Source organism: Saccopteryx leptura, chromosome 7, assembly GCF_036850995.1.
Source record: "Saccopteryx leptura isolate mSacLep1 chromosome 7, mSacLep1_pri_phased_curated, whole genome shotgun sequence".
Classification (NCBI taxonomy): domain Eukaryota; kingdom Metazoa; phylum Chordata; class Mammalia; order Chiroptera; family Emballonuridae; genus Saccopteryx; species Saccopteryx leptura.
Genome location: NC_089509.1, coordinates 119589825 through 119614811, shown reverse-complemented (window position 1 = coordinate 119614811; position 24987 = coordinate 119589825). Strand labels below are relative to the sequence as shown.

The following is a 24987-nucleotide window of genomic DNA, read 5'->3' as shown; positions in this document are numbered from 1 at the left end:
CAGGCCCCTACGACCGTTGTCTGCCCTGAGCTCGAGTCTGGGTTCTAGAAAAACGTGTTGTTCCTGCATTCGGTGAACGGCGACTCGAGGGTCAGAGGCCACAAGGAGACAGAGCTGGTCCACCAGCACTTTCGCCTGCAGCCGCTGGGAAGCAGAGCTTCGTGTCGTGGTGGGGAGGGACGGGCCCGGCCCACGGAGGCTGGCTGCACAGGCACCCGCATCACCGCAGAGCCGAGGCCCCTGACAGTGCCCGCACCGCAGGGAGGCTGCTGATGTGAGGCCCCTGCTGACATCCCTCCCGGGCGCCCTGTGTCCTGAGGCCGTGTTCAGGAGCTTCTCTCTGTCTGGGCATACGAGGCGAGCCCCAGCGAGCCGGCGGCAGCTCAGGTGTCCTGCCCAGAGCTGCTCAAGACAGTGGGATCTGCACGTTCCAGGCCTGCGGTGGCCCTCTGCCAGAAACAGGCTCTGGTGGAAGCCCCAGCGTCCCAGCTCCCCACGAGGGGCCAGGGGGCTCAGCTGGGATGCCCTCCTGTCCCGAGGAAGCTGCGGTGGCAGCAGAGGGAGCACTAGACGTCCACACGAGCGAGCTGCTCTGTGTTCCCTGTCCGCGCTCCTTTTCCGGCAGGGTGGCTGCTGGGCCCTCACCGGCTCCCGGCTCCCCCTCCTTCCTGCTGACAGCCCGGCGCCGCCTGCCGCCTGCCAGGGCTGCAGCCCCTGCTGCCTGCCTGCCAGTTCTGCGGGCACAGGGCAGGGGCAGGACCTCGGCCCCTGGAGAGGGAAGCTGTAGGGGGAGGGTTGGTCCCGCACTGGTCGCCCACTCGACCTGCAGCGTCGGCACAGAGCTCATGCCCGTGCCAGGGCACTGAGCTCTCAGGTGTCCCGGGCCTGGTCCACTAGCACAGAAGCCAAGGAGGAGCAGATGTGGGCATCCGACCCCGTTCCCTCTCAGGGTGGGGCCTTGTCCCGTCAGGAAGGACATGGAAGGGACTTCTCAGACGATGACGAGTCCCTGGACTGAGGGCAGGGAGGGCGCACTGTCCCCCGGCGTGGGGGTCCTGGAGGAGGGCTGGGGCGTGGCCTCTCCCCTCGGCACCCAGGCGCAGAGCTGGGCTGACTCACCGCTGACTGTCACTGCCGTTCTCTTGCTCGGCGCACGTGCAGGTCTGTGTCCTTCCCCCGCTGCGGCCTTGGTGGTCCATCTCAGCACCGCGGACAGCCCAGCACCCAGGCGGGGCCACGTGACCGGCCAGTGCCTGCTGGCCTGGGCTCAGGGTGTGGTCACACCTCCCCCCACCGAGTTCTTCATCCCTTTGTTTCCGAGCCGCAGGCCTGGTGACGGGCGTCTCCCGTGCAGTGACCTGGGTCGCCCTGGGTCGCGCTGACTTCCCCTCTCGCCTCCGCAGATGCTCCCCAAGCCCAGCGAGCCGGCCCGGCAGCCCGAGAGCCACCCCGAGGAGACGGAGGAGGAGCTCCGTGAGCACCAGGCCCTGCTGGAGGAGCCCGGCCTGGACCGACTCCTGGGGCAGAAGGAGGCCCAGGAGCTGCCCGCTGTGCAGGTGAAGCAGGAGCCCCTGGAAAGCGAAGACGAGGAGCCGGAGCCCCCGCGGGAGGCGGAGCCAGGCCAGCGCCAGCCCACGGAGCAGGAGCTGCTCTTCAGACAGGTGGGCAGGAGGCCGGCCCGCCTCAGAGGGGCCCCGTTCCCGGGGGCGGCGGCGATGGGGGCCTCTTCCTCCCACGCCCGCTGCCCGGTCGTCCCCGACTCCTGGTGCTGTGGGCGCAGTGCCCGAGGCTCCCTGGCTCTCTCCCTGAGCTGTCGCAGCGTGCCAGCTACTTGTCCACTGTGGGGTGTCCCTAGCTGCTTCCCAGCCCCGGGGACTTTCTGTCCAGACTGCGGGCTGTGCTGAGTGTGAGCCCAGTGGGGCGGGCAGTGCAGTCACTGGAGGGGGGGGCGCAGTGTTTCTCACTAGTCAAAGAGGTGGGCAGGACCTGTGGGGGCCGAGGAGGCAGCAGTGACCAGCCTTGCAGAGCCTGAAAAGCAGTGTCCCCCGGTCACCCAGAGCCAGCAAGCCTCCTGGGCAGTGACAGCACTGTGGGGGACTGATGGGCAAACCGGTGAGTGAGTTGCTAACTCACAGTGAGAAGTCGAGCTGCCCGGTCAGCACAGCACTGGGTCGGCCGGCCAGTGAGCTGGAACCTCCTGTCACAGGCCCAGCTGCCACCCCAGGGGGTGCTCGCTCCCCGGGAGCAGGACGGGCCAGTGCTCCACAGAGTGGGGTCTGGTCGTGTCCGGGCTGCGGGCCCCTGGCCACCTCCCTTCTCACTTGGTGTCGTGTTGGCCACCCAGCCGGGCACCGCTTGGCTCGGACGGCCCAGGTGTGTGCCTGCCACACTCCTGCCTCCCCCACAGCACCTGGAAAGACTCCGCCTGGGGCACACAGGCCCTGGGCCACACCCCCAGCCTTCCTGGGTGTCTGGTGGCCTGGGCCTCACAGCAGCTGCTGTGCGCTGCTCAGGTGTGGGGTCTTCTCGGGGGCCGTGTCCTCAGCACCAGGGGCACTGACCCCTGCTCTGCAGAGTGCGGTGGGACAGGTGCTCTGAGAACAGAGGTTCCAGCCAGAGGCGGCCTGGCTCCCGGCCCCATGGGCTTCGTCCCGGTGGTGGAGGGGCCTGGGGTGACGGGCGAGGTCTGACTCACCGGAACCCGGTGGTGTTGGCGTGCGGACGTGAGGCTGGGAAGCACTTGGGTGAGTTGGCAGGGCCAGTGTCCTTCAGGAGGAGAAGCACCAGCGTTTGGGCAGGAAGAGTGAGTAGCTTTATACTCCAGGTCTGGGACGGTTGTTGGAAACACATGTTCCACGTTCTTTGGAGATAATTAGCAGAGGTTTTCTCCAGTTTGCGAGAGTTTGGAGCAGTTTGTCGTGTGAGCAGAGGCAGTGTGTCTGAGAGCTTGTGCGGCTGTGTATGAGGAAGGGGGCCGGCTGGGTGTAGGTGGGGGGTCGGGGGAGCCTCCTGCCGAGGCCCCCAGTGTCTCTGGGCTCTCTGCCCCTCGGCCTGCTGTGCGCCTCCTCTCCTGTGGGGGCTGGGAAGGCAGACCTTCCAAGACGACACCATTTGTTCATGAAAACTAAGGCGTGACTCACAGTGCCCTCGGCTCCAGCACCTTGGCCTGTGAAGTAGGACGTGTAGCCATTCCTTCCTTTCCTCCCGGCAGCCCTGGGGGTCAGCAGTTCCTCGGCAGGGCTGGGCTGGCCGCAGAGTCGCCGTTCCCTTGCTCCTCTGGCTGGACTCTGCCTCCCGTGGAGTGTGCTCCTTGGCCTGTCTAGAGCGTCCTGCTGTGGTCGGTCTGCCTGGGGCCTGGCTGTGTGACCCTGGCTCTGAGCCCCTCTGCCGCCGGCCCTTACGGCCCCTCCCGAGTCCTCCTCGTGCCTCTGGCTCACGCTGAGGGGGCGGGGCGGCAGGTCAACCCGGTGACTTGCAGGAGGGACTGGAGCGGTTTCCCTGTCCCTGCCCTCTCAGACCTGCCGTCCCCTGGGCCGCGGGGCCTGGTAGGGTGTCTGGCCTCTCCGGGGCCGCTCTTCACTTGGAAACACGGTCTCAGTGAGAACAGCTTCCCATGGAAGTGTCTGTTTCGCTCACCCTTCCTCCTCTGGTTACGTTGCTGAAAGGTGGCGCACAGTCCTGGGACTGTCCGCAGGTGCCCCTCCTAGAGGTGGTGCACACCCTCCCAGCGCGTCGGCCCAGGGGCAGGGCCCGGGCGTCAGCACCGTCCTGTCCTGGGGGGGAGGGCAGGGTGTGCAGTGGTGTCCGCAGTTCTCTGCGGTAGGAAGCCAGGCTTTCTGCTCAGGTTTCCGGCATGCAAACCCACTACTCTGGGTCAGAACCGAGACAGTGCCGGACTCGACCAGGAGGGCTGCCTGTAGGCTGCTGGGCACCTGCTGGCTGTCCACAGTCCCCGGGCACAGCGTGGGTGTGAGCCCGGGCGGGGAGGGCGAGTGGAGGGCGGGCCGCGTGTGAGGAGAGGACCCGCCCCCTGTGAGGACCGGGCCCCCTGAAGCAGCAGCCCCCTGTCTCCCACAGCAGGCCCTCCTGCTGGAGCAGCAGCGCATCCACCAGCTGAGGAGCTACCAGGCCTCCATGGAGGCTGCCGGCCTCCCCGTGTCCTTCGGTGGCCACCGGCCTCTGTCCCGGGCCCAGTCCTCCCCGGCCTCCGCCACCTTCCCCATGTCTGTGCAGGAGCCCCCGAGCAAACCGCGGTTTACCACAGGTAACGTGGGCGGCAATGGGCGCGGGCGGGGATGGGCCACCGGCCTCTGACAAACCCCCGGGAGGTGCACTGGGGCTGCAGGGCCCTTCCAGGCTGGGGGGCTGGGCGACCTTGCACCTGACCCACCGGCTACACCGGGTGGAGGGGACGAGACAGGTGGCTCTCTGCGGCTCCCTTCCCCACCCTCCCGTCTGTGATCTGCGACCTGCGGGGTCTGCTGGGCACAGAAGCCCCCTTTCCCTTCCCAGACCATCAGCGGCTTGCAGAGAACAGCCTGTCCCCGGGCTCGTGTGCCCGTGCGGGCTGGTGGCTGCCCCTCCCGGCCAGTGGCGGGGGTAGTGGACCTGCCCTTCCTGGTCTGCGCCCTCCTTGAGCTGAGCCTACACTCAGGGCCTCGACCCCGAGGCCCCGGTAGCTGCTTGGTGTCGTCTGCACGCTGCAGGCACACAGCGTGTGACGTGGCTCAGCCAGCCTCCGCCCTTCCTTTTACCCTGGGTGGTCCTTCCTGTTGCCAGTGGTCGTGATTCTGTGTGCTGTCCTGCGCTGCCCCCTTCCACCTCCCCGCCACGCCACGCCACGCCACAGCTGGGACACATCTGCTCACAGGAGTCTTGGTCTTTGCCTACTAGGCTCCACACAAGTCAGGAATGGGGGTGGTCGAGCCAGGAGTCCACCAGGCTCATGAGTGTGCAGCTGCCCCGGCCTCCCCCGGCCTGGGCTGGGAGGGCAGGCAGGATCCCTCTGAACAGTTTACACCCAACATTTCTTTCTGTGGTTGTTGAGAAAAAATTATGTAAATACAGAATGGTTCCATCCTTCAAATTGTTCTTGTAAAATGTTATTTTTCTTTCAAAGTTGTGGGTAAATATAACTTAGTTTTCTTTGTCTGCTCTTAGAAGGATATTGTTCACACTCAGAGGAAAATTCAATTCAGAAATTAAATTGTTGCTTCTCAGAAAGGGAACCAGAGAGGACGCAGGCACACATAGTCAGCAGCTGGCCCTTCCTGACAGGACGAAGCCCTGGCCACTGGCCGGGTGAGCCCCTAGCACAGCTCAGAGCAGAGACCCGGCCTGTCTCCCCACTAAACCCCGGAAGCCTCAGACCCTCCTCAGTCCACTCGGACTGCTGCTCCAGAGGGTGGTCTCTGGCGGGTACACTGGATTTGGGGACCAGAATCTTATTTCTGGATGTCACCGTGGTCCTCTGCAACACGAATGCCACCGGCGTGCAGCCCCAGAGCTGAGCCCTCAGGGTGGGCCTCCCTCTTGTCTCCTTTGCCTGCTGCCACCCCGCAGGCCAATCTGGGCGCTGCCCCTGCCAGTGCTGTTGGCTCGACCGCTGTCCTGGTGTGCGCCAAAGCCGCCGCCCAGGCCGCCTGCTCAGCCCGGCCTCGGCGCTCGTTTCTCTGAGCTGCAGCTGAGGGTTCCGGTAAACCGGCTCTCGTGGGGACTGTCCTGCAGGGCGGGCTGCGCTGCGAGCCTCTGTCCCCCTCTGGGGCGTGGCGGTGTGCGCCCTCCAGGCTGCTGGGCCTGCGACAGGGCCCCCGCTGCTCTGACTGCGTGTGTGCCCGCTGCAGGCCTGGTCTACGACACGCTGATGCTGAAGCACCAGTGCGCCTGCGGGAACAGCAACAGCCACCCGGAGCACGCCGGCAGGATCCAGAGCATCTGGTCCCGGCTGCAGGAGACCGGCCTCCGAGGCAAATGCGAGGTGCGCGGGGCCCCGGGCTCGGGGAGGGCCACCGCCCGCAGGGACCGGGCCCAGTGCAGGGCGGTGCCGGGCAGTGCAGGCACCTGTGCCCGTTTCCACGATGGGGACTGGCAGTGAGCATGTCCAGTCCCTGGGGCTGTGCTCCTCCCTGGAGGAGGGCCCCCTCTGTCCCACACCCGCTGGCACGCTGCTCCCAGCACACTCTTGCTGGACCCCATGGCTGCCCTCTTCCTTCTGGTCCTTCCTGGAGGAGCCAGTCCAGGTGGGGCTGCCCAGCAGGCAGCACAGGTGCACACCTTCAGGCTCGGCTGTAGGCAGGAGGGGAGGCCCACAAGGGAGGGAGCCTGGGGCCTTTACTTCAGTGTTCTCTCTCTCGAATATTCTGGAAGCTTCTCCCAGGATGCGGAGAGTGTCATGTTTGGGGTACCCCTCCAAATCCAGTTCGCACAGGGCAGCGGGTAGTGTGGGGAGCAGGTTCTAGCCTGGTCAGCATTGGGTTCAGGAGCACAGCACTCCCCGCCCTCTGAATGGAGGGAGAGGGTTCTGCTGGTCCTCGGTCCTCACTGCTGCGGATAAGGATGGAGGCCAGGCTGCTCTCAGTCACAGGGGTCCCCACCTCCTCGCCTTCAGCGGGATTCCAGCCCTCAGGTGGCGGCAGTGGGCCCCGGGCCGTGAGGATAGGACGGCCTTGTGCTGACTGAAGGAAGCTCTTGTGTCCTTACGAGGGGGAGAGCACTTCCACTAGGAGCCAGCCCCCGCCCTGCCCTGCCCTGTCCTGCCCTGCCCTGCCCTGTCCTGCCCTGCCCTGCAGCACGGTCCTCTGGGGATGGTGAGCTCTCAGGAGGCCCTGACAGTGTGCACGAGGAAGGCCCCCAACTCGGGGCCCCTTGGCGTCCTTTGTGGAGGGGACTGGCAGCACCCAGCTCCCAGGGTGCTCTGGGACAGTGGTCCCTGGACCCCCAGCACCCATTCAGTGGGACCTGCTGCATTCCCCCACACACATTGGGAGTCCCCGTAACACTAAGGGCCACATGGCTCTGCAGTGACCCTGAGAGCTGGCACCGTGTGTCACAGCCGGGGCAGGGACGTCGTGGAGAGCCAGCCCATCCAGAACCCTGCTTGAGTCCCCACCCGGGTCCCCCCACTTCCCTGCATAGGTCCACCTGCTCCTCCAGAAGCTATCTGACTATTCAGGGGCCCAAGTCTCCCGTCCTTACCAGAGCTTTTGTAACGCATGGTTCTTGGAGGGCAAGGGGCCTGTCCTGGAGAGCCCTCTGGGGAGGACGGTGACCCCTGCCGGTGAGGAGTGGAGCGTGGCACTGACTTCCGACCAGCCGGAGCTCACCACTGGGGGGCAGCACCGCACAGCAGATGTGGCTGTAACCTGCCCTGCTCCTCCTGCTCAGGGCTGCTGGGGCGTCTTCAAGTCCCGTGACCAGCTTCCTACCCCCACCTTGTCCCGTGGAGGGTCCTTGAGGCCAGAAGTCTCTGTGGTAGTTTCTCAGCAGAAAAGCAACTTTGGGAGGTGGGGTGAGATGTGAAAACATGGAGATAAAGACCCGTCTCCCCCACCTTCTTTGGCACCATGGGGGACACTGACCTGTCCTGGCTGTTGGCTTCAGGGGCCCCCAGAACTATAGGACTCTGGTTCCAAGGGTGACGGGCCTGTGGGTCATGGGCTCAGACCCCAGTCGGCAGGATGGTTGGGAGGAGACTGGGCTGACACCTGTGGCCCCCACACAGCACGCATTAGGGACCCACGTGGATGCGCCCTTGGTGGGTGAGACGTTCGCCTCAGGCTGCCTCCTGGCTCAGGGTGATACGTGGTCACTCAGTCCAAGGGACTGCCAGGTCCCTGTCATTACCCCTCACCTCTGCCTCCCACGTGGCTCCCTGGGCGGCAGAGCACAGGGCCCAGCACTGGACACGGGTATAGGAGTCGGCCCCCGTAGGAGAAGTTAAAGACACTCCCAGGTCCCCTAGTTGGGGCCTCCAGCTCCCAGGCTCCTGTGGGGCCTCCAGTTTCCGGGGACGGCCATGGGCTCCTGTGGGCTTCCAGCTCCCGAGGACGGCGTGGGCTCCCGTGGGCCCTCCAGCTCCCGGGGACGGCGTGGGCTCCCGTGGGCCCTCCAGCTCCCGGGGACGGCGTGGGCTCCCGTGGGCCCTCCAGCTCCCGGGGACGGCGTGGGCTCCCGTGGGCCCTCCAGCTCCCGGGGACGGCGTGGGCTCCCGTGGGGCCTCCAGCTCCCAGGGACGGCCGTGGGCTCCCGTGGGCCCTCCAGCTCCCGGGGACGGCATGGGCTCCTGTGGGCCCTCCAGCTCCCAGGACGGCCGTGGGCTCCTGTGGGGCCTAGAGCAGCTCCAGACCCCAGAGGCTCCGGGGTGAGAGCGGCTGCTGGCCCGCTGCTCAGAGTCCCCTGGGCACCACCACCAGGGCCTCCTCCTGTCCCTTTGACCTTCAGAAAGCCACTCTGCTCTAGAACGTTGAACCCCCTTTTTGCTAAAAGGTTGAGTAAATGTTGTTCAGTTAAGGAATAGTAATATATATGTTAACTTATGGGAAAATTTGAAAGCAGTCCTAGAGTCTTGATTTGAACGATTTCTAAACCAACTCAAAATACAGACAGACGGGCAGAGGAAGATCTAAGACTGACGTGTGAGGCTTCTGTGGGCTCGCAGGACGGGGGCCTCTCCCCAGCACTCCCCCTGTGAGCGCTGCCCTCGGCAGGCCCCTCTGCAGAGCCTGGCGGTGGGGCAGGTCATGACGGGGCCACGGCACCTGCGGGACGGGAGGTCAGAGCACTAGAGGCCAGTGACCCTTGAAACGTTTTCAAAGTTATAATTGAAGTGTAAAAACCCTCTGAAATGTTCTAAGATGTTTTATAAATACCGTGCTGGGTAACGTTTGCTTCCCGTCCTGCAATGACCAAGTGCTTCCCGCTCCTGCGCACGTGCAGTCCAGGCTCCCGGCCCCTGTGCGCACGGAGACGAGGGCGGCCTCGCGTTGTGTCCCCGCAGTGCATCCGCGGACGGAAGGCCACCCTGGAGGAGCTGCAGACGGTGCACTCGGAGGCACACACCCTGCTCTACGGCACAAACCCCCTCAACCGGCAGAAACTGGACAGTAAGAAACGTCTAGGTACTCCGAGGCCTTCCTTCCTTTACTGCCCGAGGGTGTGTCCAGCCCGGGCTCGCTCACGGCGGCTCGGCCCGGTCACGGGAGGACAGCCGGCTGCTGAGGCCCTGGCCAGACAGTGAGTGCTGCCCGGCAGGCGCTGCGGGGCCGCGTCACGTTCCTCGTTCGTTCACGCGCCTGGGAGCACGTCTTCGGAGCTGGACGCCCAGCCGGTGCCGAGGCTCCCGACGGACGGGGTCTGTGTCCAGGCCTCTGGAGGCAGAGCAGGGGGGCCGTGAGGAGCCAGCAGCCAGACAGTGTCCGCACTGCAGAGCGTGTGGACAGCGGGTGTCAAAGGAGGTTCTGAGCCAGCGCTGGGGAAACCAGACTGGGCAGCCCAGGACGGCAGCTGCGGGGGCCTGGCCCCAGGGGCCGGGCGGGGGCTCTGGCGAGGCCTGGGCAGCCCTCTGAGAGGCGGTGCGCCCACAGCCCACAGCCCAGGACAGAGAGCCTAGGGCCCTGGGCTGCACAGCCGTCACACAGCAGGTCGGGCACCAGCCCTCCCTGCTGGGCTTTCAGCATGTTGACCTTTACAGCAGATACAGAAGGCCCCTCTCAGGGACTGAGCAGCCAGCCCAAAGGACACTGACACCGGGGGCACCCTGACAAATAGCCCCCCAAGATCCTCAACAGTGGGGCTCTCGGGTCATAAGCCCACTGTGTGCTGGAGCTTCCAGGGCCCTCTAGGTCCTTGCTCTTAGTCGCTAGAGAGGACAGAGGACTGTCTTGTCTGGGAAGGCGCTCTGCACAGAGACAGCCCGGGACAGCAGCTCAGAGGCAGGTGTTGGGCAGTGGAGGGCACAGCAGGGGAGCCAGCACTGCCGTGAGCACCCTGGAGCAGGGGCTGCTCGGGCTGCGTGGACAGGTGCCAGTGGAGAGGCGGGCAGTGGAGGGCACAGCAGGGGAGCCAGCACTGCCGTGAGCACCCTGGAGCAGGGGCTGTGCTCGGGCTGCGTGGACAGGTGCCAGTGGAGAGGCGGGCAGTGGAGGGCACGGCAGGGGAGCCAGCACTGCCGTGAGCACCCTGGAGCAGGGGCTGCTCGGGCTGCGTGGACAGGTGCCAGTGGAGAGGCGGGCAGTGGAGGGCACGGCAGGGGAGCCAGCACTGCCGTGAGCACCCTGGAGCAGGGGCTGTGCTCGGGCTGCGTGGACAGGTGCCAGTGGAAAGGCGGGCAGAGAGCACCCGGGGAAGGAAACATTGGGCCCACCTCAGAGATGGGGACCCTCGGGCTGGAGGACGCACTGTGTCCACTCAGAGAAGGCAGAGCGGGAGTGCGGAGAGCCGGGACAAGCTGGAGGAGGGCGGCAGGCCTGTCCTGGGACGAGGGCCGGAAGAGCAGGCCCTGGGAGAGAGCCGAGCAGAGGGGCGCGGAGAGAGCCCCGGGGGCCATCAAGCAGGTCCCAGAAGGTAGGACGAACCTCTGGCCACAGAACCCGCGCGCTGGTGGTGGCCTCGGAGAACCCAGATGGGGGGACAGGCAGGATGCTGAGGTTCCGAGAGCGTCGGTCCGGGAATCAGCACCATGTCGGCCGGTAGCCAAGGCCTTGCGGAGCCACAGGACTCCAGCTGGTCGTGTGTGTCCGGCCAGGCTGCTGGTCAGCACCAGGTGAGGCAGGCGGCTCAGACGTGTCCCCTTCACACGTCTTCTCTCAAGGCTGCGGGGACAGGACCCCTGAACGAAGGGAGAGTCAGGCGGCTCCCTGGGCACAGGCAGGGTCCATTCTCGTCTGCTGGTTCTGGCTGGCTCCCTGGGCACAGGCAGGGTCCATTCTCGTCTGCTGGTTCTGGCTGGCTCCCTGGGCACAGGCAGGGTCCGTCCTCGTCTGCTGGTTCTGGCTGGCTCCCTGGGCACAGGCAGGGTCCATTCTCGTCTGCTGGTTCTGGCTGGCTCCCTGGGCACAGGCAGGGTCCATTCTCGTCTGCTGGTTCTGGCTGGCTCCCTGGGCACAGGCAGGGTCCATTCTCGTCTGCTGGTTCTGGCTGGCTCCCTGGGCACAGGCAGGGTCTGTCCTCGTCTGCTGGTTCCGGTTCTGGCTCCCTGGGCACAGGCAGGGTCTGTCCTCGTCTGCTGGTTCTGGTTCTGGCTCCCTGGGCACAGGCAGGGTCCGTCCTCGTCTGCTGGTTCTGGTTCTGGCTCCCTGGGCACAGGCAGGGTCTGTCCTTGTCTGCTGGTTCTGGTTCTGGCTCCCTGGGCACAGGCAGGGTCCGTCCTCGTCTGCTGGTTCTGGCTGGCTCCCTGGGCACAGGCAGGGTCCGTCCTCGTCTGCTGGTTCTGGTTCTGGCTCCCTGGGCACAGGCAGGGTCCGTCCTCGTCCGCTGGTTCTGGCTGGCTCCCTGGGCACAGGCAGGGTCTGTCCTCGTCTGCTGGTTCTGGCTGGCTCCCTGGGCACAGGCAGGGTCCACCCTCGTCCGCTGGTTCTGGCTGGCTCCCTGGGCACAGGCAGGGTCCATCCTCGTCTGCTGGTCCTGGCTGGCTCCCTGGGCACAGGCAGGGTCCACCCTCGTCTGCTGGTTCTGGCTGGCTCCCTGGGCACAGGCAGGGTCCGTCCTCGTCCGCTGGTTCTGGCTGGCTCCCTGGGCACAGGCAGGGTCCGTCCTCGTCCGCTGGTTCTGGCTGGCTCCCTGGGCACAGGCAGGGTCCGTCCTCGTCCGCTGGTTCTGGCTGGCTCCCTGGGCACAGGCAGGGTCCACCCTCGTCCGCTGGTTCTGGCTGGCTCCCTGGGCACAGGCAGGGTCCATCCTTGTCTGCTGGTCCTGGCTGGCTCCCTGGGCACAGGCAGGGTCCACCCTCGTCTGCTGGTTCTGGCTGGCTCCCTGGGCACAGGCAGGGTCCGTCCTCGTCTGCTGGTTCTGGTTCTGGCTCCCTGGGCACAGGCAGGGTCCATCCTCGTCTGCTGGTTCTGGCTGGCTCCCTGGGCACAGGCAGGGTCCATCCTCGTCTGCTGGTTCTGGCTGGCTCCCTGGGCACAGGCAGGGTCCGTCCTCGTTTGCTGGTTCTGGCTGGCTTCCTGGACACAGGCAGGGTCCGTCCTCGTCTGCTGGTTCTGGCTGCCCTCACAGAACAGCAGGCGGGCCCACCACCAGCAGGACTTTCCGCCCACAGTCCGGAGGCTGCGCGTCCCAGCTCAGTGCTTCTGCTAGTTCATGGTGGCTGTCTTCTCGCTGTGTCCTCCGTGGAGGAAGGGTGGGACCTCCATGGGGCCTCTTATAAGGGCACTAATCCCACTCGTGAGGTCTCCGTCCTCGTGACACCATCGCATTGGGCATAAGGGTTCCCATGTGGAACTCGGGGGGACAGACATTCCAGGTGCAGCTGTCACAGAGCCCCATCCCCGCAGCCAGCAGGCAGGTCCAGGGGGCCTGTGCACCTGGTGGAGGTGTCGGCACTGCTGGGGCAGTGTGGCTGAGAGCCCGCCCGCCAGGCTGGCTCCCCCAATCAATCAGGTGCCAGTGGACCGGGACGCCCAGGGCCAGCCCGGGATCCCCTCTGATTCCTCTCCTGGCGTCCAGCTCCTGCTTCACCAGACCTGCTGCTGGGCTCGCTCCACCACCCAGGTCTCCCTGCCCCAGAGTGGACATGGTCATTGTGGGCTTAGAAGGACATCCAGAGCCGCTTGCTCGCCCAGCCCAGCCCTGTCCCCAGCCCTGCCAGGTGCTCTGCACCCTGAGCCCTGTTCTCCAGCTTCCGCTGGGCACGCTGACGTCGGGGTGTGACCAGGGACTCCCTCTGCTGGAGCCGTCACCTCAGAGGCACTCCTGTCCTCTCCTCTGTTCTTGCTGCGTAACTCAGGTTTGCAGAGCTCGGCTGTTGTGGTTTAGGACACACTTCGGAGGCAGAACCATAGGAAGAATGTGGGGACAGTTGCCCGGGAGCAGGAGAGAGGTTCTGGGTCCCCTGGAGGGGGTGGGGCGTGCTCCGTCCCTCAGGCACAGGGTGTTGGCGATGTCAGGTGTGTACGCACATCATGGAACCCTTCCGTGTGAATGGTGCCTCAACTCACCCCCAGAAAGGCAGCTGGGTTTCTGAGCTGTGGGGGTGCTCAGGGCGCCCAGGTCCTCAGCCCAGGGGCAGGGAAGTCTGAGCCAAGGTGGGAGACCAGGGCTACAGACGGACACACTGCTGTGGAGGGTCTGCAGGCCAGAGCTGTGGTGGCCAGAGGGGCGGGACGTGTCCAGGAATAAGACAGCACCTGCCAGGGCCCAGAGGAAGGGGCGTCTGGCCTGGGGCCAGGCAGGGCGCTGGAGAAAGGAGCCTTCGGGGATGGACAGTGGGGAGAGAGTGAGTGGTCTCAGTGGGAGGAAGTGAGCAAGGAGACCGCGTGGGAAGGTCGCCGTGGCGGGCAGTGCCCAGTCCCGGAGTGTTCTCGTGGGGGAGGGGCCAGTGGGTCCCCTGGTGACCCAGGAGCCCCAGCTCCATGCCTCCGGGAGGTGGTCCCCAGCCGCAGGTGGTGACTGCAGACACGGCAGTGTCAGGTGTGCATGTCATTTGCGTCAGGGTGTCGTACTTCGCTGCTTTTCTGCTAAACCTTGCATCCTAAAATCTGCCCACACGGCTGTGAGGACACCCATGGGGTTTCCCCGCACCTCTTGGGATTTACTCTTAAGTTTCTGTGGTGTCCTCATTAGGACACTTTGTTGCCGTTAGTCTGGGTATTTCAGACAACAGTGGTGATGGTCTCAGATATTAACCCTAATGAGGTGTTTAAACTCTGCTGTGCCGCTTTTCTTACTGAAATACCAAAATTGAATCCAAAATTTCTGAGCTCCTACACAAGACCTGTGCAGCTGCTGTGCAGGACACAGCTCGGCTGGGCAGGCCTGCTATAGACACCTGAGGGCTGGTCAGTCTCCCTGTAGGTGTGCTGGAGGTTGAGGGGGTGGTCTTCTGATGGCGGGGGCCTGGAAAGGGTTGGGGAGGCTTGCTCCTGTGTTCTGGGAAGGCCCCAAGCAGGCCTTCCCAGATGGCCAGCTTCACTCATCATCCAAGCGAACTTCAAATGTTTGTCGGAGGGAGGGTCTGCACATTCTGGAAAGATCCCTTGTGTCTGCAGGGCTCCTTGTATTCTAGCTCCTTACCTTTGTTCACAGCTGGGGGGCTCCTAGGGCCCCGGGACTCAGACCAGCGCGGGGCCAGGAGGAATTTCACCGTGGGCCCAGGTCAGGTCTGTCCCTGGGACTCAGACCAGTGTGGGGCCAGCAGGAGGCTCACTGTGGGGCCAGGTCAGGTCTGTCCCTGGGACTCAGAGCAGCGTGGGGCCCACAGGACTGCTCACTGTGGAGCCAGGTCAGGTCTGTCCCTGGGACTCAGACCAGTGTGGGGCCAGCAGGAGGCTCACCGTGGGGCCAGGTCAGGTCTGTCCCTGGGACTCAGAGCAGCGTGGGGCCAGCAGGAGGCTCACTGTGGGGCCAGGTCAGGTCTGTTCCTGGGACTCAGAGCAGCGTGGGGCCAGCAGGAGGCTCACCGTGGGGCCAGGTCAGGTCTGTTCCTGGGACTCAGAGCAGCGTGGGGCCAGCAGGAGGCTCACTGTGGAGCCAGGTCAGGTCTGTCCCTGGGACTCAGACCAGTGTGGGGCCAGCAGGAAGCTCACCGTGGGGCCAGGTCAGGTCTGTCCCTGGGACTCAGACCAGCGTGGGGCCCACGGGACTGCTCACTGTGGGGCCAGGCCGGGTCTGTCCCTGGGACTCAGAGCAGCGTGGGGCCAGCAGGAGGCTCACCGTGGGGCCAGGTCAGGTCTGTCCCTGGGACTCAGAGCAGCGTGGGGCCAGCAGGAAGCTCACCGTGGGGCCAGGTCAGGTCTGTCCCTGGGACTCAGAGCAGCGTGGGGCCAGCAGGAAGCTCACCGTGGGGCCAGGTCAGGTCTGTCCCTGGGACTCAGACCAGCGTGGGGCCCACAGGACTGCTCACTGCGGGGCCAGGCCGGGTCTGTCCCTGGGACTCAGAGCAGCGTGGGGCCAGCAGGAAGCTCACCGTGGGGCCAGGTCAGGTCTGTCCCTGGGACTCAGAGCAGCGTGGGGCCCACAGGACTGCTCACTGCGGGGCCAGGTCAGGTCTGTCCCTGGGACTCAGACCAGTGTGGGGCCCACGGGACTGCTCACTGTGAGGCCGGGCCGGGTCTGTCCCTGGGACTCAGACCAGCGTGGGGCCCACGGGACTGCTCACTGTGGGGCCAGGTCAGGTCTGTCCCTGGGACTCAGACCGGCGTGGGGCCAGCAGGAGGCTCACTGTGGAGCCAGGCCGGGTCTGTCCCTGGGACTCAGAGCAGTGTGGGGCCAGCAGGAGGCTCACTGTGGAGCCAGGCCGGGTCTGTCCCTGGGACTCAGACCAGCGTGGGGCCAGCAGGAGGCTCACTGTGGGGCCAGGTCAGGTCTGTCCCTGGGACTCAGACCGGCGTGGGGCCAGCAGGAGGCTCACTGTGGAGCCAGGCCGGGTCTGTCCCTGGGACTCAGACCAGCGTGGGGCCAGCAGGAGGCTCACTGTGGAGCCGGGCTGGATCAGACCATAGCGAGGTTTGCTCAGGTCAGCCTGCAGGAGCGTGGGTCTGTTCCATGCAAGGTGCGGGAACTTGTGTTGCAAGCAAGCCACCCCTTGGTGCTGCCCTGCTCTGTGAGGAGGGTCCTGCAGCCCAGGACCACTGCCCGCCAGCTCCGCCCCCACGGCAGGCCGCACAGGGACGCAGCTGCACCTGTGAAACCAGCTGTGGAGTGTCCTGCGGGAGCTGCAGCGTGTCTGCCCGCTGTGCTGGTGCAGCCCGCACCCCTCGCCTGGCCCCTGACCCAGGCTCTCTGTCTCCCCTGCAGGCTCCCTCACCTCCCTGTTCGTCAGGCTGCCCTGTGGTGGTGTTGGGGTAAGTATCTCTTTAATGTGCAAATAACGTCTTGTTTGTTCTTGGGGGCCCAGGGGTCCTAGAAACCGCTGCCTTGCTCTCTGTGGCAGACAATGGCTACCAGGTGTTTTCCATGAACAGGCGCGGGGCTGCCCTGCCACTCACACAGGGGCTTCAAAGGCCCACGAGCCTGTGAGCTTGATGGCTGCCTCCTTGGGGAGGGCACCCTCCTTGGGGAGGTCGCCTGGCACCCACGGCTCGCCTTAGGAAACGGGGCTGGGTGTGTGACTGGTCGTCTGACTCCGGTGGCGAAGGCCTCACTTGGGGGGTGTATGGGTCCTGACCTCTGCCCCAGGCCCCTGGAGCTCTCCCTGTGGAAGCCGTAGGGGCCACCTGACGCTCCCAGAGCTCTTCCAACAGTGACAGTGCTTCTGACAGATCCGGTCAGTTGTTCACTTGGGGGGATTGGCTCACTGAACGTGCAGGACGGCGTTGGGAGGGTCAGGTCGCTCTGGCCAGAGCCCTCAGCAGTACGAAAGGGGCTCCAGCCCCCACCCGGCTGGGTGAGAGCAGAGCTGTGGGTGGAGGTGAGGCCGGGCCTCCTGGCATGAGCGTCTGGCCAGGCAGCAACTGAGTGGACAGCAGAGCCATGGACCTGCACAGCAGCCCGAGTGTAATTACAGATCGCAGGGGGCCCAGGTCTGGATTCTGTTATGGAAATGAAACAAAATTGTTTTCTTCCTGAGTCTTTACAAAAATCGCTGCTTTGAAAATTACCCCGTCAGAAAGGGGATCGGCAGCCACGGACCCTTCTGGAGTGGCTTTACTCTAAATTGTAAGTAGGCTGCAAGCTCTTAATTCAGGGCAAGGTTTTGGCCCGACTTGAAAAGGTCTGGAGTCCCACAGCCCCGCTGCCAGCGGGCCAGGACGTGTAGTTTACAAACAAAAGCTAAGGGGGCCTTGAGCCAGGCGCCCCTCCCGCTGCGAGTCCAGGCCTGACTGCAGGCAGACCAGCACCCACATCGTGGGGGCACACCTGTCAGGGATGAGCCGAGAGGGCGTCCCCTCCTCTGTCCCTGCCGTGGCCCGTCCGTCCTGGGCGGGCAGAGCCGCCCTCCTGCCCTGGCTGAGGTACCACGTGCGGCTGCAGCCCTCCGGGGCCTCCGCGTCTCCTCCAGGCACCAGGGGCCAGCCCGGTCCTGGGCAGCATAGCGGACCCAGGGAGCCCCAGTGAGCGTGGAAATGTCAGCTGGGGGAGGGAGAGGGAAGGAGAGGCTCTTCCGGTCCTGCGATGCTTTAACATCCAGGGCTGAAGCTCACTTCCTTAACGATAGTGAACAGTCACATGCGTTTGTCTTTTCAAACCACCACCTGGTTTTCACAGGTCCCCAGCGAGGGCCTGGTAAGTCCCTGCCTGGCTGGCCTCAGGCACCCTGGTGCGGAGTGCTGGGCCCACGCTCTGCTCCGAGAGGGCCATGGTGACCCAGGACGGCCGCCCGTCTGTCCACCCCGTCTCTGTGGGAAGTCTCCTCCGTCCGCTCTTGTCTCACTATAGGAAAGTAAGCAGTGGGTCCTGCTCTGAGTTAGTCACCACGCTGCCCCTCACCCTGAGCAGGGCCGCTCGTCCGCTCTGCGCTCCCTCTGCAGAGCCCCAGGCTCCTGGAACACAGGGCTGGTCCCTGGGGACGGGCCAGGAAGTGGTGGAAGGTCTCCGGTTCCCTGCAGACAGTAGCAGCTGGGACCCCACAGTGGGGCTGGGGCTTGTCCCCGGCTCTGGGCAGGAGGCGAGCAGAGCGGGGAGACTCAGCACACATGGCGGTCAGTGTCTGGGCGGCCCATCCATTAGCGGCAGAGCGGTGTCACCTAGGACGGAAGCTGGGCTTCAGGAGCTGGATACCAAAGCTGTGGAGAGCAGGCGGAGCACAGTGTTCCTGGGACATTCGGAAACTATTTAAAGAGCACAGAGGTTTGGTCATCACAAAGTGTGACCTTTGTGGAGTGACACTCCTCAGGCCAGGGCTCAAACCTCATAGATGCATTTTAAATCATCTGGCTTTGAAGACGGAGCTTCACAGCGTCACTGGAAGAAGTCCGCCCACCCCCTGGGATGGTCTTGTCTTGGTTGGGGGGCGGGGCCTGTGCACCGGGCCCACCTGCTGGCTAGGGCAGGAGGGGTTTGGCGGCCTCACTCTCCGCAGCCACAGAGCGTGCAGGGCTCAGGCCGAGTTGGCCGAGGGCGCTCAGACAGCCCAGACACTGTTAAGGTGAACAGCCGTGTCCCCGCACAGCGGCTCAGCGGGCTCCGGGCTGCCCGCCCCATTCCCAGGCAGGGCTTGTGGTGCACGTGGCTGAGGCCCCTGCCGACAGGGCTCTGTGCCCTGGACCTTGGCCGGAGGCCACACCCTCCATTCTGGCTCTTCCACCTGCCCCCCCCCCCGGCTCTCACAGGAGATGTTCTTCATAGAACTGGTGGCCAAAGTCTCTGTCCCTTTTCTGTCCCACGCGAGTTGAACAACCTCAGCCTCAGTGGCTAAGCCGCACACGCAAATCACATGATCTCTCTGCGCCACACATGCCACTTAAAGTGGAACACGCACCGGCGGAGTGTGGCACACGGTCCCCCGGGGTGCTCCGGAGACCCTCGTTCCTGTGGAACTTACTACGTTTTTGGTGCTTCTAGTTAATTCGGCACAAAACGAGGTTGTAATCTCGAGAGACCTCTAATGTTTTCTTCATTTTGCTAATTGTTAGAAAAACTCAACTTTAGTTAGAGTATAAAAAAAACAAAGCTGACCAGGTGACCTTGACAATCTGTTGTAGCAGCCGAGAGAGAGCCAGGCTTCAGAAACGGGAGGGACCCAGGCGCCTCGTTTCTGTTGCATTTGCTTCTCTTGGTGACATTCAGCATGTTTTTAGAGGGAAGCCAGGTCTGTGCTGTGACCAGTGAAGGGGTCATGGGCTCTGGTGCGGGGGCTTCAGAGGCAGAGCCCCCCGAGGTCTCACTGCGGGCGTTGCTTCCACAGGTCGACAGTGACACCATATGGAATGAGGTGCACTCGTCGGGGGCGGCCCGCCTGGCTGTGGGCTGTGTGGTGGAGCTGGTCTTCAAGGTGGCCACGGGGGAGCTGAAGGTCAGTGAGGACACGGCGGACACGGGCTCTTGGAGGGAGACCTGCTGGGAGGTGGCTGGGGGGGCCACCACTGCGACTCCACCTAGCAGGCCCAGCAGGACCAGCAGTGAGGACGGCTCCCACCCAGGCGTGAAGAGGGGACCCCGTTCTGTCAGCCACTTTCGAATAGAAGGGATTTTTTTCCACGTTTGTGAAAGCACATGAGCAGCTGTCCTCAAAGGTGTGGGTCCTCAGAGCACTTTATAATCTTAAAAGTACAGCCCCCAAGAACATTTGTGTAGATGAGTTACGCCATCAGCATGGGCCACGCCTGAGTTTGAAACTGAGGAACGTTAGAAACATTTATGAATTGGAAAATAGCGTGTCTGGCTCAGTCAGTCAGCAGGGCCGCCTCCGGCCTGGTCCCAGCAGGCACTGCTTCGGGCGAAACACATGGAGAAAGGTGGCCTCCGCAGACATGGGTGGGGTGGGAGGGGTGTTTCACTGGCCGTTTGAGGTCATTGTGGATATTCTCTGACGCAGCACAGAATCCAGCAGGTGGGAGGGTCTTAAATCTAGTGGCAGCTCCATGACCCTTGACTCGCTTCCCACACGACCCACCAACCCGGCTCACACGCCCAGTAGGTCCTGATCCGCGCACGTACCATGTGTCACGCTGGCACTGGGAACTGTGGGCTCCTTGGGTGACACTGGGCCTGGTTTATCCCAGTTGGCACCCTTCATCAGGAGGGCAACATGCCCCGTGGTCACACAGGGTGCCCAGCTGTCTTGCTTCCCCGGAGGCTCAGCTCGGCACTGCCAGTGGCCGCTGCAGGCTCTGTCTCCCCCCCCCCCCCCAGGCTCCAGGCTCCCGTCACTCAGGTGTGAGCGGGGAGGGGTCCTGGCAGTGCTCTCCAGGAGGGTGACGTGCCCCGTGGTCACACAGGGTGCCCAGCTATCTGTTTTCTCCGGAGGCTCAGCTTGGCACTGCCAGTGGCCGCTGCAGGCTCTGCCCCCCGAGGCTCCAGGCTCCTATCACTCAGGTGTGAGCGGGGAGGGGTCCTGGGAGTGCTCTCCAGGAGGACGACGTGCCCCGTGGTCACACAGGGTGCCCAGCTGTCTCACTTCCCCAGAGGCTCAGCTCGGCACTGCCAGTGGCCGCTGCAGGCTCTGCCCCCCGAGGCTCCAGGCTCCCATCACTCAGGTGTGAGCGGGGAGGGGTCCTGGGAGTGCTCTCCAGGAGGGCGGTGGTCCTGTGGGCGGAGCCAGGCGTCTGCCCGTAGCAGGGCTACTCCATGCGGCTCTGAGGGCATGCGTCCGACGGGAGTTGAAGTCAGTGTTCTACTGCTTCTTCAGGACACGCTTCGCTTTACCCACACGCGTGTGGTGGAAACCCCGCTGCGTGCTGGTGCTTCTCCAGCCGCTGCCCGGGTCCCGCTGTGGCTCTGCCAGCACCACCCCCACCTCGCCCCCGGCGCCTGGCACAGTGGGACAGGTCTGTGGGGGAGGTTACCCCGTGAGGGGTCCCTCACCCGGCCTCCCCGAGCTGGTCTCTGTGGAGGCCGCACACCGCTGCCCACAGCCTCGGCACGGGCGGTCAGCTGGCCCCTGGGGCTGGTGTAGACCGCCCCACACAGCTTCCTGTTGCCAGTGAGATTGAGATGGAGGGAGGTCTTTGTGCAGCATGTGCATTTCACACGCCACCTGCGCTTTGTGCATCAGCTGCAGAGCACCTTGGACGCGCGTGACCCCTGATGAAGGCGAGGGTGTGTTCAGCCCCTCCCGCCTGATGGGTCTTCCTGGTGCTGATGAGCTCTTTGCTCTCTGCGGGTCCCACTGCCCTGTGAACTGAGCTGCAGTCGTGGCAGACCTAAGAGAGGCCAGCCTGGGCGTGACATCTGCCCGCGGCCGAGTCCCTCCCACACCACTGGCCCCCACGGCCCCACCCAGCTGCTTCCTGAGGAGATGGCCCTGGTCAGGGCCCTCCCAGACCCCCACACAGGGCAGTGCCAGCCCTGGTCGAGTCAGGGACACGTCTCTTGGTGACCAGGATTGTATAGACTCGGAGAAGGGACTCAGCCACTTAGCTGTTCTGAGGACCAGCCCGGCATTGTGTGCTACGTCTGTGCCCTGGGCTGCCCTGCACCCCCCGTCCTCGTGTGTCTGTGACCATCTCACTGGCATGAGACCAACCTCTCGTCCCTGTCTCCCCCGTGGTGCCCCGTGCAGAATGGCTTCGCTGTGGTCCGCCCTCCAGGACATCACGCGGAGGAGAGCACACCCATGTGAGTAGACGCGGGCTCTGTGCTGGGGAGGGCTCCGTGGTGGGGGAGGGCGCTGCGGCGGGGAGGGCTCTGTGGTGGGGGAGGGCGCTGCGGCGGGGAGGGCGCTGCGGCGGGGAGGGCTCCGTGGTGGGGGAGGGCGCTGCGGCGGGGAGGGCTCCGCGGCGGGGGAGGGCGCTGCGGCGGGGAGGGCTCCGTGGTGGGGGAGGGCGCTGCGGCGGGGGAGGGCGCTGCGGCGGGGGAGGGCGCTGCGGCGGGGAGGGCTCTGCGGTGGGGGAGGGCGCTGCGGCGGGGGAGGACGCTGCGGCGGGGGAGGGCGCTGCGGCGGGGGAGGGCGGGGGAGGGCTTTGTGCTGGGAGGGCGCTGCGGCGGGGAGGGCTCTGCTCCGGGGCGGGCGCTGCGGCGGGGAGGGCTCTGCGGCGGGGAGGGCGCTGCTCCGGGGAGGGCGCTGCGGCGGGGAGGGCTCTGCGGCGGGGGAGGGCGCTGCACCGGGGGAGGGCTCTGCTCCGGGGAGGGCGCTGCGGCGGGGGAGGGCGGGGGAGGGCTCTGCTCCGGGGAGGGCGCTGCGGCGGAGAGGACGCTGCGGCGGGGAGGGCGCTGCGGCGGGGGGGGGGGGGGGGGGGGGGGGGGGGGGGGGGGGGGGGCCCCCCCGGGGCGGGCGCTGCGGCGGGGCGGGCGCTGCGGCGGGGAGGGCGCTGCGGCGGGGGGGGGGGGGGGGGGGCCCTGCTCCGGGGAGGGCGCTGCGGCGGGGAGGGCGCTGCTCCGGGGAGGGCGCTGCGGCGGGGGAGGGCGCTGCGGCGGGGGGGGGCCCTGCTCCGGGGCGGGCGCTGCGGCGGGGAGGGCGCTGCGGCGGGGAGGGCTCTGCTGCGGCGGGGGAGGGCTGGCGTCTTGACTCCTTAAAGGGCTGTTGGTGCCGCTCGCCAACCTTCCTGTGCTGTGGAATGTGCTCTGCACGTCTCGAGTGCCCAGGGGTCCCGGTCCAGCACGAGTAATCCACTGTGCAGCTCGGGTCAGAGGTCGACCCCTAGTGAGTTAGGATGAAGAGATGGACTGGAGGGGAAGGAGCGGAGGGAGGGAATCCCCACAAGTAGCTGAGACAAGGCTTCTGGGCGCTAAGTTTCTCGCAAAAAGACAAATTGGGGAGGATGCGCACACTCCCCGACGCCTCGTGTGGCCGTGACGGTCACTGAGCACCAGCATGATTTCGAGCATGGCCTTTCGGTGGCTGGCTCACCACAGTCATGAGAAGGCTGACGACCAGGGTCCTGCCCCATGGCCAGCTCTCTGGGCTGTCCAGGTTCCGACTCCCGTGGCTGCATCTCACCTGGGGCACTGGCCGCAGTCGTGTGTGTGGCGTGTGGATGGCCCGTCACCACGTACGTGCAGAGCTAGTGACAGGGCCTTAGCTGACTCTTGGACGCAGGTGTTGTGCAGAATGTCTTGCTGCCGGGTGGGGGGGGAGGGCATCTCATGGGGCCTAGGAAGCCGCCCCGGTAAACACGGCTCCCGGGCTAGGAGGTAGACGGGGCACTGGGGTTGCTGAGTCAGGTCAGGAGTTGGGGCTCCCCTGAAGAATAAGTGGTGGTTTGTCACCTGGCAGAGCAAGGGGTGTGTGGATGGCACTGCTGGGTGGAGCCAGGAGGTGCAGTGGGATAGTGCCCTCGCTCTCACGCGCCACTGGACCAGAGTGGGACCCCAGCTGTCCGTGATGCCCAGAGGAGTCCCTGTCATCTCATGCCCAGAGTTAGGGTCAGACCAGTTTCGTAAGGAATCGTCTTTGTAGGAAGGAAGGTGTGCTCGTCACTACCAAGGGTGGACTTGGGGTGAACTCTGCAGAAATCGCTGGTTCCCTCGTGGCCCAGAGCACACACTCCGTCCCCAGGCTCAGCCTTGTCTCACTGCCCTGGAGTGACTCGGGGCACGGAGGGCTGCACGGAGTGTGTTCAGGGACACTGTTCTGTGCACCAGGCTGTGGTCGCATGTCCTGAGTGGGCAGGCTCCCCGATGCGCCTGGGTTCTGGAAGCAGAGCCACCAGCCCTTGCTCTGGGGTGCAGGAAGGCAGACGTGGACGGAGCAGTGTCGTGTTGACAGTTACCTCCACTTTTCTTGCTCTCTCGACTGAGGCTAGAGTTACCATTCATCCCTGGGTGACGGGACAAGTGACTGTCGTGTGTCTGGGAGCATGGGAAGACAGGCAGTGGGCGGCTGACCCAGGTCACTTCCGTGTTCCTGAGAGGCCAGCAGGGGGAGACATGGGCCCCAAGTGGAACGGATTTCCGGTGGGGAGCTCCGCCCTCCGCATGCAGGGTCTGTCTGTCCTAGTGTCCCTGCCTTTCCACTGCTGGGTTAGAAACTGCGTTCACCAGACTCTGTTCGGTTGCAAGTTGTGTAGAAAGTGTCCAAATTCGTGTTTCCTTCTGATTCTCACCCGCAGGGGGTTCTGCTACTTCAATTCCGTGGCCATCGCAGCCAAGCTCCTCCAGCAGAGGCTGAACGTGAACAAGACGCTCATCGTGGACTGGGTGAGGGGACCGTCCTCCCCGCAGGAGACATGTAGACCTGGGTCCTTGATTCTGGAAACTAGCTCAGGGTGCAGAAACAAGCCTCGCCCTGCCAGCAGTCAGGTTCTCGAAATGTCTGGAGAGGTGCCCGTGGTTGAGGGAAGCAGGTGTGGAGGAAACGGGGCCCAGACGCGTGCCTCCGTCCGAGAGCGTGGCCGCCCTCTCCCCGGGACCGGGTGTGGCCTCGCTCAGCCTCACTCCTGAGGAAGCCCTCGCCACCTCTGCGCGGCGACCCGTGTGTGCTGCCGTCCCTCCGCCCTGCAGGAGATGCGCCTCTCAGGCCCACCGCCCCGGGCGAGCCCCTCGCCAAGGGTGATAGCTGGGCCGCAGGGAGGCTCAGAGCCTCACTAGACGGGGACGTTAAAGGCTTCATTTTATTATTTCTTTGTACAGAAAGAGGGAGTGAGGAGTGTTCTCTTAGTATTTGTGACTAACATTCTAATGAGAAGAGACCCAGGTGTACCAGGTGGGAGTATCGCTTGTCCTTCTCAGTTCAGAAAAGTAAAACTGAAGACATGACCCGTATACCCAGCCAGCTCCCAGGTGTGGGCATTGGTTGTGGAGCTCCAGGGGCCCCTGGGTGGCTCAGGCACGTGACTTGAGGAGCGCCCATGACCCCCAGGCGTCCCCAGCTCCAGTGTCCCCGGCACCTGTGTCCCCAAGAGTTGCTCCTGAGGGAAGGACTACAGGTTCTGGGAAGGCGACAGGTGCCGTGCAGGGGGTCCCCCGTGGCTTGTCACAGCTCAGCACAGGGACAGGTGCCGTGCAGGCAGGTCATCATTAGTACCTGGTGGCCTGTGTGGAACCTTCAGGGGACCTTGCTGAGGCGTGTGCTGTCACGTGCCACAGGGCACCGCTGCCCATCACCAGGGGCGGGTCCCACAGTCGCTCTCCGATGTGCACAGGTAACAGCCGTAAAGAAGTGAAAGAGCCGGCAGCGCCCTGGGGTCCTGACCGCTAGGCTGGCATGCGAGCAGGGGCCTGTGTGCACTGGGGGGCAGCCCCTTCCCGTAGCCCTCCCTCTCCTGACCTGAGGAAACCCCGCAGCCCCAGCGT

At 64.9% G+C, this 24987-nt stretch overlaps 1 protein-coding gene across 7 annotated transcripts in view; it reads left to right on the top strand.

Annotated features, from left to right (window-relative positions):
• The window catches only part of HDAC4 (histone deacetylase 4), a 272909-nt gene that overhangs the window by 223214 nt on the left and 24708 nt on the right, over window positions 1-24987 (top strand). For 4 of the 7 annotated variants that reach the window (XM_066346634.1, XM_066346636.1, XM_066346632.1 and 1 more), the window contains 8 exons: window positions 1404-1661; window positions 4078-4264; window positions 5844-5977; window positions 8996-9116; window positions 15952-15998; window positions 19001-19108; window positions 21317-21372; window positions 23805-23892. In XM_066346634.1, the coding sequence (XP_066202731.1) occupies window positions 1404-1661; window positions 4078-4264; window positions 5844-5977; window positions 8996-9116; window positions 15952-15998; window positions 19001-19108; window positions 21317-21372; window positions 23805-23892 (999 nt within the window). The remainder of the gene's footprint in view (window positions 1-1403; window positions 1662-4077; window positions 4265-5843; window positions 5978-8995; window positions 9117-15951; window positions 15999-19000; window positions 19109-21316; window positions 21373-23804; window positions 23893-24987) is intronic. The other 3 variants (XM_066346638.1, XM_066346637.1, XM_066346633.1) reach the window with 2 other exon arrangements.